Consider the following 13,430-nt stretch of genomic DNA (forward strand, 5'->3'; position numbering starts at 1 on the left):
GTGTTGTGTTGTGTTGTGTTGTATTTTATTTTATTTTATTTTGAGACGGAGTCTCACTCTGTCACCCAAGCTGGAGTACAGTGGTGCAATCACAGCTCACTACAGCCTCGACCTCCCAGGCTTAAATGATCCTCCCACCTCCCGAATGTCTGGGACTATAGGCGTGTGCCACCACACAGGCTAATTTTTGTATTTTTAATAGAGATAGCTTTTCACCATGTTAGCTAGGCTGGTCTGGAACTCTTAGGCTTAAGCAATCCGCCTACCTTTACCTCCCAAAATGTTGGAATTACAGGTGTGAGCCACTGCACCCAGCCTGTTGTAATTTATGTAGGAAGAAAATCTATTGAATTATGTAGACATTTTCTACTTTTAACTTAGCCAATTAAGACAAGCTATAATGGCCAGGCACAGTAGCTCACACCTGTAATCTCAGCCCTTTGGGAGGCCCAGGTGGGAGAATTGTTTGAACTCAGCAGTTCAAGACCAGCCTGGGCAACATAACAAGACCCTATCTCTATTTTTAAAAAATAAAATAATAAATAATAAAAACACACCCTATATGAGGTTGTCTTCTGAATAATAAAAAGACAAGCTGTATATCCACTTGCCATTTTTCTAAGCTTTCAACTTTTTTTCTCTTTTTTATGAGACGGACTCTTGCTCTGTTGCCTAGGCTGGAGTATAATGGCACAATCTTGGTTCACTGCAGCCTCCACCTTTGCCTCCTGGGTTCAAGTAATTATCCTGCGTCAGCCTCCCTTGTAGCTGGGATTACAGGTGCCCACTACCACACCTGGCCAACTTTTGCATTTTTAGTAGAGATGGGATTTATCCATGTTGGCCAGGCTGGTCTTAAACTCCTAACCTCAAGTGATCTCCACCCTATTACAGGTGTGAGCCACTGCACCTGGCCTCAACATTCTTTCTAAAATGACTCAGAAATGTTACAACCTGAGAAAGTCATATTAGAATGTTTTGAAACTTGTTACATAATAAACGTTTGTTTTTTTTGAGACAGAATCTCGCTCTGTCACCCAGCCTGGAGTGCAGTGGCATGATCTCAACTCACTGCAACCTCCGCCTGCCGAGTTCAAACAATTCTCCTGCCTCAGCCTCCCAAGTAGCTGCAACTATAGGCACACGCCACCATACCCGGCTAATTTTTTTGTATTTTTAATAGAGATGGGGTTTCACCATGCTGGCCAGGCTGGTCTCACTCCTGACCTCGTGATCTGCCCACCTTGACCTCCCAAAATGTGGGGATTATAGGCGTGAGCTACTGTGCCTGGCCCACAGTAAGCTTTAAAGAAATTCTTCTTAATTCATAGTTACTTAGAAATCGGTTTCATCTTAAATGAGGAAAAAAAACATAAGTAACACTTGAGCATTTAGTATGTGCTTGGTAATTTTGTGTGTGTGTGTGTGTGTGTGTGTGTGTGTGTGTATGCTTGGTATTAAGAGCTTTACATATATTAACCTCAGCCAGACATGGCAGCCCATGCCTGTAATCCCAGCATTTTAGGAGGCCAAGGCAGGAGGATTACTTGAGCTCAGGAGTTCAAGACCAACCAACACAGTGAGACTCTATCTCTCACTATGTTTAATTTTTTTTGTTGTCACAAAAAAAAATTAAAATTAAAAAAAAAGTAGATGAACATCGTGGTGCATGCCTGTAGTCCCAACTACTCAAAAGGCTGAGACAGGAGGACCCCATGAGTCCAGGAGTAGGAGGCTGCAGTGAGCCAAGATCATGCCACTGCACTCCAGCCTAGGTGACAGAGTGAGATCCTATGTCAAAAAAAGAAACCCAAAACACATATTAACCTCACTTAATCTTCTCAATGATTCCATGAAGTGGTTCTATTAACATCCTTTTTTTTTTTTTGACGGAGTCTCACACTGTCGTCTGGGCTGTAGTGCAGTGGCATGATCTCAGCTCACTACAACCTCCACCTCCTGGGTTCAAGCAATTTTCCTGCCTCAGCCTCCCAAGTAGCTGGGACTACAGGCATACGCCATCACGCCCAGCTAATTTTTTTTAGTAGAGGCAGGGTTTCACCATGTTGGCCTGGATGGTCTTGATCTCCTGACCTCCCAAAGTGCTGGGATTACAGGCATGAGCCACCGCATCCTGCCAACATCCATATTTTAGAGATAAAGAAACTAAAGCACAGAGAGGTTAAGTTACTTGGCCAAATAGTACACAGCCATGAGTTGCAGAGCTAGGATTCTAACCCAGGCCACCAAGCTCTGGAATGCATGTTCTTTTTTTTTTTTGAGACAAAGTCTCGCTCTGTTGCCCAGGCTGAAGTGCAGTGTTGCAATCTTGGCTCACTGCAACCTCCACCTCCTGAGTTCAAGCAATTCTCCTGCCTCAGTCTCCCTAGTAGCTGGGATTACAGGCACATGCCACCACGCCTGGCTAATTTTTGTATTTTAAGTAGAGACGGAGTTTCACCCAGTTGGCCAGGCTGGTCTTGAGTTCCTGACCTCAGCCTCCTAAAGTGCTGGGATTACAGGTGTGAGCCACCATGCATAGCCCCCATGTTCTTAACCTCTAGGAGCAGCTAAACAAGAAACCTGACCTGGGGGGTTGGGGTGTCCTGCCTGAAGACTGTGTTGAGATTACTGTGTTTGAGCCTGAGGTTCCCTTACTCTTTTCAGTTGCTTTGTTCTGCTGTGGATGGTAGTTAGGAGTTGTACTGCCCAAGATTGAATCCTTACCCTACCACTTATTAGCCGTGTAACCTTAGATATATCACTAAATCTCTGTGAGGTTCAATTTCCTCATTTATGAAACCAGAATAATAATGGAATTACCTCAGGGTGTTTAAAATGAATTGACTAGACCATTGAAATCACTTGGTATGGTACTCAGTAAATATTAACTTATTATCATCAGGACCTATATTTTCTTCACCTATAAAATGGAATGGTGTTCAGAAAGTCCTTGGGATGGACAGTTCTTTTTAACAGTCATGTGTGTGTAAGGTACGTAAGATCATATCATGCAAGACATCTCTGTCACAACACTGATCTCCTGTAAGGCTTGTGAATCAGTAGCATTTCTGACATTCATTTTGAACAAATAATCACTACATATGATGCCATTAAGCCCAAAAAGTAGATATTTAGCCTATCCCTCAACATGAATGATTTTTATTTACCAACTCTCCTACTCCCATGTGAGTATGAATTCTAAGTTTTTACATTGCTTCATTCAATATATATTTATTGGCAACTTTTTTCATATCATGTCAGGTATAGTAGAAATACCAAGAATGCTCTGAGGCTGGTGATGGTGCCTCACGCCTGTAACCCCAGTGCTTTGGGAGGCTGAAGGAGGAGGATTACTTGAGCACAGGAGTTCAAGACCAGCCTGGGCAAGATGGTGAAACCCTGTCTCTAAAAAACAAAAATGAAAAAATTTAGCTGGGTGTAGTGGCACACACCAGTGGTCCCAGCTACTCAGGAGGCTGAAGTGGGAGGATCTCATGAGCCCAGGAGTTCACAGCAGCAATGAGTTATTATTGGGATCCTGCACTCCACCCTGGGCAAAAGAGCGCGACCCCCCCCCGCCAATCAAAAAATAAACAAATAAGTAAATAAATAAATAAATAAAGTCTGTGGCAGCATCTCAAAAAATGAAGCTAAGCTCCAAGTAGTCCTAAGTGTGTTCATATTATCTGTCTGTTCTCTATAAAATAATTGACTGATGGATGCCAATATTTATAATATTAAGCATTATTACTATGGAAATAAAATCTCCGAATAAGGTGAGCAGTTTAGAGAGATGTGCCTGAAAAGCAGACTGTTATGCTTTGTTCATACTCAAAAGTAAGTTTAACTTGTATGCATCCTTTTCAAAGGTTACAGATGCCATGTAACATCCTGTTGATTTTTTTAGAATGCTGATCCTAAGTCAGCCCTCAAAGGTGTAAGCAACCAGCTTGGAGAAGGGCCCAGTGATGGACTGCCACTTTCAAGTAGCCTTCAGTTTCTTGAAGATGAACTTGAGTCTTCTCCTCTTCCTGATCTCACTGAGGACCAACCTTTCGACATTCTTCAGAAATCCTTGCAAGAGGCCAATATCACTGAACAGACGTTGGCAGAAGAGGCATATTTGGATGCCAGTATAGGTTCAAGCCAACAGTTTGCACAAGCTCAGCTTCATCCTTCTTCATCAGCATCCTTTACTCAGGCTTCTAATGTTTCTAATTACTCAGGTCAGACGCTGCAGCCTATAGGGGTGACGCATGTGCCTGTTGGAGCATCGTTTGCAAGCAATACAGTGGGTGTACAACATGGTTTTATGCAACATGTGGGGATCAGTGTTCCCAGCCAGCATTTGTCTAACAGCAGTCAGATTAGTGGTTCTGGTCAAATACAATTAATTGGGTCATTTGGTAATCATCCTTCCATGATGACTATTAATAACCTAGATGGATCTCAAATCATATTAAAGGGCAGCGGGCAGCAAACCCCATCAAATGTGAGTGGAGGGCTCCTGGTTCATAGACAGACACCTAATGGCAACTCCTTGTTTGGGAACTCCAGTTCCAGTCCAGTAGCACAGCCTGTTACAGTTCCATTTAACAGCACAAATTTTCAAACATCTTTACCTGTGCATAACATCATCATACAAAGGGGTCTTGCACCAAATTCAAATAAAGTCCCAATTAATATACAGCCAAAGCCTATCCAGATGGGTCAGCAAAATACATACAATGTGAACAATTTGGGAATTCCGCAGCACCATGTCCAACAAGGGATCTCTTTTGCTTCTGCAAGCTCACCCCAGGGCTCAGTAGTTGGGCCACACATGTCTGTGAACATTGTAAACCAACAGAACACAAGAAAGCCAGTCACCTCACAGGCTGTGAGCAGCGCTGGGGGCAGTATTGTTATTCATTCCCCCATGGGCCAGCCTCACGCACCCCAAAGTCAGTTCCTCATACCTACAAGCCTTTCTGTCAGTTCCAACTCGGTACACCACGTCCAGACTATAAATGGGCAACTTCTTCAGACTCAACCGTCTCAGCTCATTTCTGGCCAAGTGGCCTCAGAGCATGTCATGTTGAACAGAAACTCTTCCAACATGCTCAGGACCAACCAACCATATTCTGGACAGATGCTTAACAACCAGAATACTGCCGTCCAGTTAGTGTCTGGGCAGACCTTTGCCGCCTCTGGAAGTCCAGTGATAGCCAATCATGCCTCTCCTCAGCTTGTGGGTGGACAGATGCCCTTGCAGCAGGCGTCCCCAACCGTATTACACCTGTCACCCGGGCAGAGCAGTGTTTCCCAAGGAAGACCTGGCTTCACCACCATGCCCTCAGTGACAAGTATGTCAGGACCTAGTCGGTTCCCTGCTGTCAGCTCAGCCAGCACTGCCCATCCTAGTCTTGGGTCTGCAGTTCAGTCTGGTTCATCAGGATCAAACTTTACAGGAGATCAGCTGACCCAGCCAAACAGGACTCCAGTACCAGTCAGTGTGTCTCATCGTCTTCCAGTTTCTTCTTCCAAGTCTACCAGCACCTTCAGTAACACACCTGGAGCAGGAACCCAGCAACAATTCTTCTGCCAGGTAATGCCCTTTCCCAAATCAATGTTTGGCTGATTACAGAATGGAAAAATGGGATGTATATTTACTAGAATATAATTTTCATCCTAAACTCCCAATTTCTTAACCAAAAAATTTTAGGCTGGGCACAGTGGCTCATTCCTATAATCCCGACACTCTAGGAGGCCGAAGCTGGAGGATCACTTGAACCCAGGAGTTTGAGGTTCAGCCTGAGCAATAGTGAGACCCTGTCTCTACCAAAAATTTAAAAATTAGCTGGGTGTGATCGTCCACACCTGTTGTCCCAGCTACTCTGGAGGCTGAGGCAGGAGAATAGCTTGAGCCTGGGAGGTTGAGGCTGCCATAAGCCATGATTATACTACTGCACTCCAGCCTGGGTGATAGAGTGAGACCCTGTCTCAAAAAAACATATTTTCACAATTATGACTGGTTATCTTTTTTCTTGTTTTTCTTTTCTGCCAAGGGAACGGGGGTACAGGGTCTCACTCTGTCGCCTAAGCTGGAGGGCAGTGGCGCAATCATGGCTCACTGCAGCCTCAATCTCCTGGGCTCAGATAATCTTCCCACCTCAGCCTCCCAGGTAACTGGGACTAAAGGCATGTACCAGCATACCTAGCTAGTTTTTTTGTATTTTTTGTAGATTTAGGGTTTCACCATGTTGCCCAGGCTGGTCTTGAACTCCTGGGCTCAAGAAATCCCCCAGACTTGGCTTCCCAAAAGGCTGGGATTACAGGTCACCGCACCCAACCTTTCTTCTTCTTAATTAAATTTTTTATCCAGTGTAGCATTGTAGAGTGGGGACTCTGGAGTTAGACTCTTGAGTTTGAATCTAAGCTTTATGACATGGGAAAAGTTAACTTACCACTCTAAACTTAATTTTTATTAGTGAAATGGAGATAATGATACTGCCATCCCATGGAGTTTTCAGGAGGGTGAAATGAGATCATCTATACAAAGTCCTCAGACATAGTCCCTGGCAAATAGCAAATACTCAATAGGAACCTGTATTTATACTTAATTAAATTCATTATGGGCATTTAAAATGAAAGCTTATTTTAGATTTTTTATTTACATTGTATAGCAGGCTACTAGGACATGTGACTGTGGATTTGGTGAAGATGTGGTAGCTGCTTCTTGGTGGCCAACAGGAAGGGCTTAGGGACTCAGTGTGACTTATTAGTGGGTAACTGGCCTGCAGCACAGGGAAGCACATGGAGAGAGAGATCAAGGCACTCTCATTTGACCAAATACTTATGCCTGCTCTTATTATGCTGTTATGCAGGTTAATTACTGTGAGCAACTAGTAAACCACATATGTTTCTGAAAAGAATCTCAAGTGGTCATGAGCTTTAGTCCTTCACTGCCATCTGCTGATCCTTCAACAACTCCATCTTTTCGTTCCCATTCATTCTGAGTGTGCTCTATAGTTCCAGCTCCTTCTCTTCTCATCTGGGAGGACCTATGCCATACCCTGCTTTCTACCCCTCCTCAGCCTTGCATTTCCACTGCCTTTCTCCTCCTCCAAATTCAGAAAGATTCAGAAACTTCTGTTTGTATATATCAACATATTTCAAAATCTTTTTTTTTTTTTTTTTTGAGATAGTCTCACTCTGTTGCCTAGGCTAGCATGCAGTGGCAAAATCTCGGCTCACTGCAGCCTCCACCTCCCAGTCTCAAGCGATCCTCCTGCCTCAGCTTCCTAAGTAGCTGGGAACACAGGTGCGAGCCACCATGCTCAACTAATTTTTGTATTTTTTTGATAGGCAGGGTTTCACCTTGTGCCCAGACTGGTCTCAAACTCCTGGGCTCCAGCAGTCTGCCCTCCTCAACCTCCCAAAGTGTTGGGGATTACAGGTGTTCGCCACTGTGCCCAGCCTATATCAATCTTTTAAATATATATATCCACCAGGAGCTGTGATTCATGCCTGTAATCCTAGCACTTTGGGAGGCTAAGGTGGGCAGATCCCCTGAGGTCAGGAGTTCAAGACCAGCTTGGCCAACATGGTGAAATCCTGTCTCTACTAAAAATACAAAAATTAGCTGGATGTGGTGGTGCACACCTGTAGTCCCAGCAACTTAGGAGGCTGAGGCAGGAGAATCACTTGGACCTGGGAGGCAGAGGCTGCAGTGAGCCAAAATCATGCCACTACACTCCCGCCTGGGCAACAGACTGAATGAGACTCCATCTCAACAATGAAAAACACACGCACATTATATATATATATATATATATGAATGTATTTATATATATATATTTTTTTTAAAAAAAGCCGTATACCTTTGACTTAGTAATTTCACTAAGAATCCTAAGGAAATGAAGATTGCTTATGATTAAGGATGTCCAGTGTATTTGTTTTGGTATCAAATATATCAAAGGTGTGTGTGTGTGTGTATGTGTTTGAAATAATATAAGATTTATAGAAAAGTTAAAGTTGCAAGATTAGTACAAAGAATTCTCATATCTCCTCACCAAGATTCCCCAAATCTTTTCTCTCCCTCTCTCTCTTTCTCTCTCTCTCTGTCCGTCTCTCTCTCTCACATGCAAACACATGCACACACATACATCCTTCACAGAGTAAATTACAAACCTGATGCTGATGCCTCTTGACTCCTAATTACCTCAGTGTGTATTTCCTAAAAATGGGCATCCTCCTACATAACCACAGTACAGTTACCAAAATCAAGAAATCAGCATTATTACAATATTATAGCTAATCTGCCTATCTTACTAAAATTTAGTCAGTTCTCCCAGTAATGTCCCTGAGAGCAAAAGAGAAAACAAATTATTTGGTCTTGGTTTTGAGGTTTTGGTTTTTTTTCTTTAGAGATGGGATCTCACTGTGTTACCCAGGCTAGACTCTTGAGCTCAAGCAATCCTCCCGCTCAGCCTCCTGAGTAGCTGAAACTACAGGCTTGTGCCCCTGCAGGCAGCTTTGTTTTGTTTTTGTTGTTTTTTGTTTTTGAGACAAGAGTCTCACTGTGTCACCCAGGCTAGAGTGCAGTGGCACAATTTTGGCTCACTGCAACCTCCACCTCTTGCGTTCAAGCAATTCTCCTGCCTCAGCCTCCCTAATAGATGGGATTACAAGTGCGCGCCACCACACCCAGATAATTTTTATATTTTTAGTGCAAACAGAGTTTCTCCATGTTGGCCAGGCTGGTCTCGAACTTCTGACCTCAGGTGATCTGCCCACCTCGGCCTCCCAATTTGCTTTGGTTTTTATGGTTCAGGGTCTACCCAGGATCACCATCTCATTCCACTGTCAGATTTTTAAATCTGCAACAGTTCCTCAGTTGTTCTTGGTCTTTCATGATATTAATATTTTTGAAGAATGCAAACCAGTTATTTTGTATGATGTCTATCAATTTGGGTTTCTCTGATGTTTCCTCATGATTAGATTCCGTACATCTTTAACAGGATTGCCACAGAAGTGAGGTGTCCACAGTGCTCATGATAATGTGGGTTTGTCCCAATACTGGTGATTTCACCTTGAAAACTTGCTTAAGATGGTGTCTTTCAGGTTTCTCCATTGTTTTTCCTTTTGTCATTAATTAGAATCTTCCAGAAGATAATTTGAAACTCTGGAGATATCCAGTTTCTCATCAAACTTGCACATGATCATTTAAGTTTCCATTGTTGATTCCTGATTGAATCAATTATTACAGAGCTATTGCTATGAATGGCCTCCAAATAGATACTTTCTAATATCTTCCTTCATTTGTTCTGTACTTACTGTTGGCATTCTACTCTAAGGAAGAGCTTTTCCTTTTCTTCCCTTTATTTTTTGTTTGTTAATGTATGAATTCCTAGATTATTATTGTAGTCAGTGGTTATAAACTGTTAAAATAATTTATTTTAATGCTCAAATCTACCCACATTTGGCAAGTGGGTGCCCCTCCAAATTGGCTGCTCATCCCCTTCTGACATTTTTCCATCATGCTTTGAGCACTTCCTTCAATTTCTGGCAAAACAAATATTCTCTGTTTATCTTTTAATTTTCCTGCTCCTGCCCTAGCATCAACAATTTTTTAAGAAGACTTGCTCCTTCTGGTGGAGAACAATATTTAGAAACCAAGATCTGAGCATTATGTGTGTTCATTGCTACTAAGGTCACCTCAGCTGGGAAATATGTATATTTATACACCCAACACCTATAGCTATTTACATTTCTATGAATCTATATTAAAAGCAATGAGTTCATATTGATAATGCCAATTCTAATTCATGACTACATAATTCATCCAAGCCTCTCTCTTTTCCATATTTGTAATGCCTTTTTTTTTTTTTTGAGTCAGAGTCTCGCTCTGTCACCTGGAATGGAGTGTAATGGAGTGATCTTGGCTCACTGCAACCTCCGCCTCCCAAGTTCAAGTGATCGTCCTGCCTCAGCCTCCCAAGTAGCTGGGATTACAGGCATGCGCCACCATACCTGGTTAATTTTTATATTTTTAGTAGGGTTTTACCGTGTTGGCAAGGCTGGTCTCGAACTCCTGACGTCTGGTGATCCACCCGACTTAGCCTCCCAAAGTGCTGGGATTCACTGCACCCAGCCTGTACCTCCCTTTTCTAACAGTGAGAAAGCCAGCTCCACAATATGTTTACTTATTTGTTCAATCTTAGAACATACAGAAAATAGTCTTAGAATTGCTAATCCATGTTTTTCACCATTGTTAAAACAAACCTACTAGACTTTAGTATTGGTTTACAGTTCTGTCTTTAGCCTAAGGGTTTACAGTCAACATACTGTGTTCATAAGTTACTTGGGGCTGGTTGCAGTAGCTCATGCCTGCAATCGCAGCACTTCGCAGCAAGCAAGCAGGGCAGATTGCTTGAGCGCAGGAGCTCCAGACCAGCCTGGGTAGCATGACGAATCCCTGTCTCTACAAAAAATACAAAAATTAACTGGGCATGGTAGTGTGCGCCTGTAGTCCCGGCTACTTGGGAGGCTGAGGTGGATCATCTGATTCCAGGAAGGTCAAAACTGCAGTCAGGGTGATCGCACCACTGCACTACTTCCTGGGTGACAGAGCAAGACCCTGTCTCAGAAAACAAACAAACATAAACAAACAAAAAGCATGCAATTAATTAGTAAGAATGTAAAACAGTTCCAGAGTAGTTTAGAGTGAAAAGCAAGCCTTTCCCCAACCTCCAGTTTCCTTCCAGAAGCCTCACTGTAGGTTCTTTCTATTCCCCCAGAGCTACCCTCTGCATAGACAGGAACACATAGTGCATGTACATACTTACATGCAGCACACCACAGACGTTTTCACTTCTTTATAGAAAAGGATTATTTTATATAATGTTTCTATTGATCTGCTTTATTTTTATTATAATTAATTAAACATCCATAGCTTGGTCATTTCCTTTGCTGTATAATAAATAATGCTTCAAAGTGGGGTGGGGGAACACCGCTTTCTCTCTGACTCCCAAAAGTTTCAGTTACTCAAAGGTAAAAATAAGCCTACACTAAGGCCGGGTACGGTGGCTCACGCCTGTAATCCCTGCAATTTGGGAGGCCGAGGTGGGTGGATCATGAGGTCAAGAGATTGAGACCATCCTGGCCAATATGATGAAACTCTGTTTCTACTAAAAATAGAAAAAAAAAATTAGCCACATGTGGTGGTGGGTGCCTGTAGTCCCAGCTACTTGGGAGGCTGAGGTAGGAGAATTGCTTGAAACTGGAAAACGGAAGTTGCAGTGAGCCAGGATCGTGCCACTGCACTCCAGCCTGGCAATAGTGTGAGACTGTCTCAAAAAAGAAAAAAAAAGCCTACACTAGCAGCTTCAAAGCAGCTGACTTTTTATGCCAAAAATCATTGGAAACTAGGTCAGTTGCGTTATTTCAAGTGTGTTTCTGCTATAAGTTTTCAGGAACAAGTGAAACCCAGGTTTATTAAAATTAAGGGACATAGCCTTGGATGCAGAATGAGTTGAAAGAGTAGTATTTAGGTCAGCTACCATTTAAATTCCCAGGACACCCAGAAACACAGCAATTCTTTTCTGTATAGTTTCTATGTAATATGTATTTCTTTTTCTTTTTCTTTTTTTTTTTTTGAGATGGAGTCTAGCTCTGTCACCCAAGCTAGAGTGCAATGGCACAGTCTCAGCTCACTGCAACGTACGCCTCCCAGGTTCAAGCAATTCTCCTACCTCAGCCTCCCGAGTAGCTGGGACTACAGGCGTGTGCCACCACGCCCAACTAATTTTTTTTATATTTTTAGTAGAGATGGGGTTTCACCATGTTGGCCAGGCTGATCTCGAACTCCTGACCTCAGGTGATCTGCCTGCCTTGGACTCCCAAAGTGCTGGGGTTACAGGGATGTCTGGCCTTTCTATGTAATATTTCTTTTTTTTTTTAATTTTTGTTCTTTTTTTCTGTGTATTTCTATATAAATTACAGAATGTTATAATGAACAAAAATATCATGATCAAAGGCCTTTGGTGTTTGTATATTTATGGAAATGTAATTCAGAAGGTTTTGACATTATAAAGGGTTAATGTTAGAGATTACGTTTTTAAATCTAAATATAATATTGTTTTTAATATAGATAATACATTAACTTGGTTTAAAAAAATCAAATGGGGCTGGGCACTGTGGCTCATGCCTGTAATCCCAGCACTTTGGGAGGCCGAGGTGGGTGGATCACCTGAGGTTGGGAGTTCTAGACCAGCCTGGCCAGCATGGTGAAACCCCATCTCTACTAAAAATACAAAAATCAGCTGGGTGTGAGGCAGGTGCCTGTAGTCCCAGCTATTCGGGAGGCTGAGACAGTAGAATTGCTTAAACCCAAGAGGTAGAGGTTGCAGTGAGCCAAGATCAGGCCATTGCAGTCCAGCCGAGGTGAGGGAGTGAGACTCCATCTCAAAAAAAAAAAAAAAATCAAATGATACAGAAAGATGTATATTACAGTGAAGAGTTTCTCTCCTAGTCTCGGTCCCCAGTCACCCACTTGCTGTCAGGCAACCAGTGAAACCAGCTTCTTATGGTGTGAGCTTAAGTTCCTACCTCACTTTTGTCCTGGGAAAACTTTAAAACCCATGAACAAGTTGGAAGAGTACAGTGAATACATTGAGGTGGTATCACCAGTCATTTGTGTTTTGCAGTATTTGCTTTATTGGCGCTCAGTGTCTGTAGTCTATGTGTATCTATGTGTATGCACACACACATTGATACTTTACTCATATACTTTTTTTCTCTTAACCATTTGAAAGTATTCTGTGAACATCACAACGTTTTACCCCTAAATACTTCAGCAGATGTCTCCTGGGAACAAGGACCTTTTAATACAATTACAGCAAACTTCTTCCAGTTGGCCCAGTAAAACCAAAAACAAGTTTTTCACGTTAGAATCCAGACAGCACTTATTTCATTTGGTTGTCACATCTCTTTAGTCTGTAACAACCCTGATCAGTTGTCTTCAAGAGTGTCCTTGTCTGACAGGACTTGTCTGACTGGAATCGTGTTTCCTCATGAGTCGACTTCATCAAACTAAAGTTTGGGCAAGACACATGTTGATTTGTCCCATTCGTGGTGATGCTGAATGTGGGCACTCGGTTAAGTGGCCTCTCCCAGATTTCTCCACACAATTCTCAAAGGTGTCTTGTTCCCTTCGTAAAGAAGATACGATCTCTGGGATAGTGCTTTGAAGCCACGTGACTATTCTGTTTCTTGGCCTCTCACCCTTTGATGCCCCTCACCTGGATATTATATTGGTAGTCACAAAATGATTTTATAATTGTAGTATCCAATCTATATTTATTGTCTGGGATTTTTCCAGAAAAAAGAGGATTTTTGGTGGGCCCAGTGGCTCACACCTGTAATCTATGCATTTTCGGAGGCCA

The 13,430-nt window shown here is 42.5% G+C and overlaps 1 protein-coding gene across 5 annotated transcripts in view; it reads left to right on the forward strand.

The window, feature by feature from the left end:
• The window catches only part of BICRAL (BICRA like chromatin remodeling complex associated protein), an 82,504-nt gene that overhangs the window by 43,009 nt on the left and 26,065 nt on the right, over positions 1 to 13,430 (forward strand). For all 5 annotated transcript variants that reach the window (XM_054254003.2, XM_054254000.2, XM_054254002.2 and 2 more), the window contains one exon: positions 3,911 to 5,590. In XM_054254003.2, coding sequence (XP_054109978.1) covers positions 3,911 to 5,590 — 1,680 coding nt within the window. The remainder of the gene's footprint in view (positions 1 to 3,910; positions 5,591 to 13,430) is intronic.

This window comes from Callithrix jacchus, chromosome 4 (assembly GCF_049354715.1).
Source record: "Callithrix jacchus isolate 240 chromosome 4, calJac240_pri, whole genome shotgun sequence".
Taxonomy (NCBI): Eukaryota; Metazoa; Chordata; class Mammalia; order Primates; family Cebidae; genus Callithrix; species Callithrix jacchus.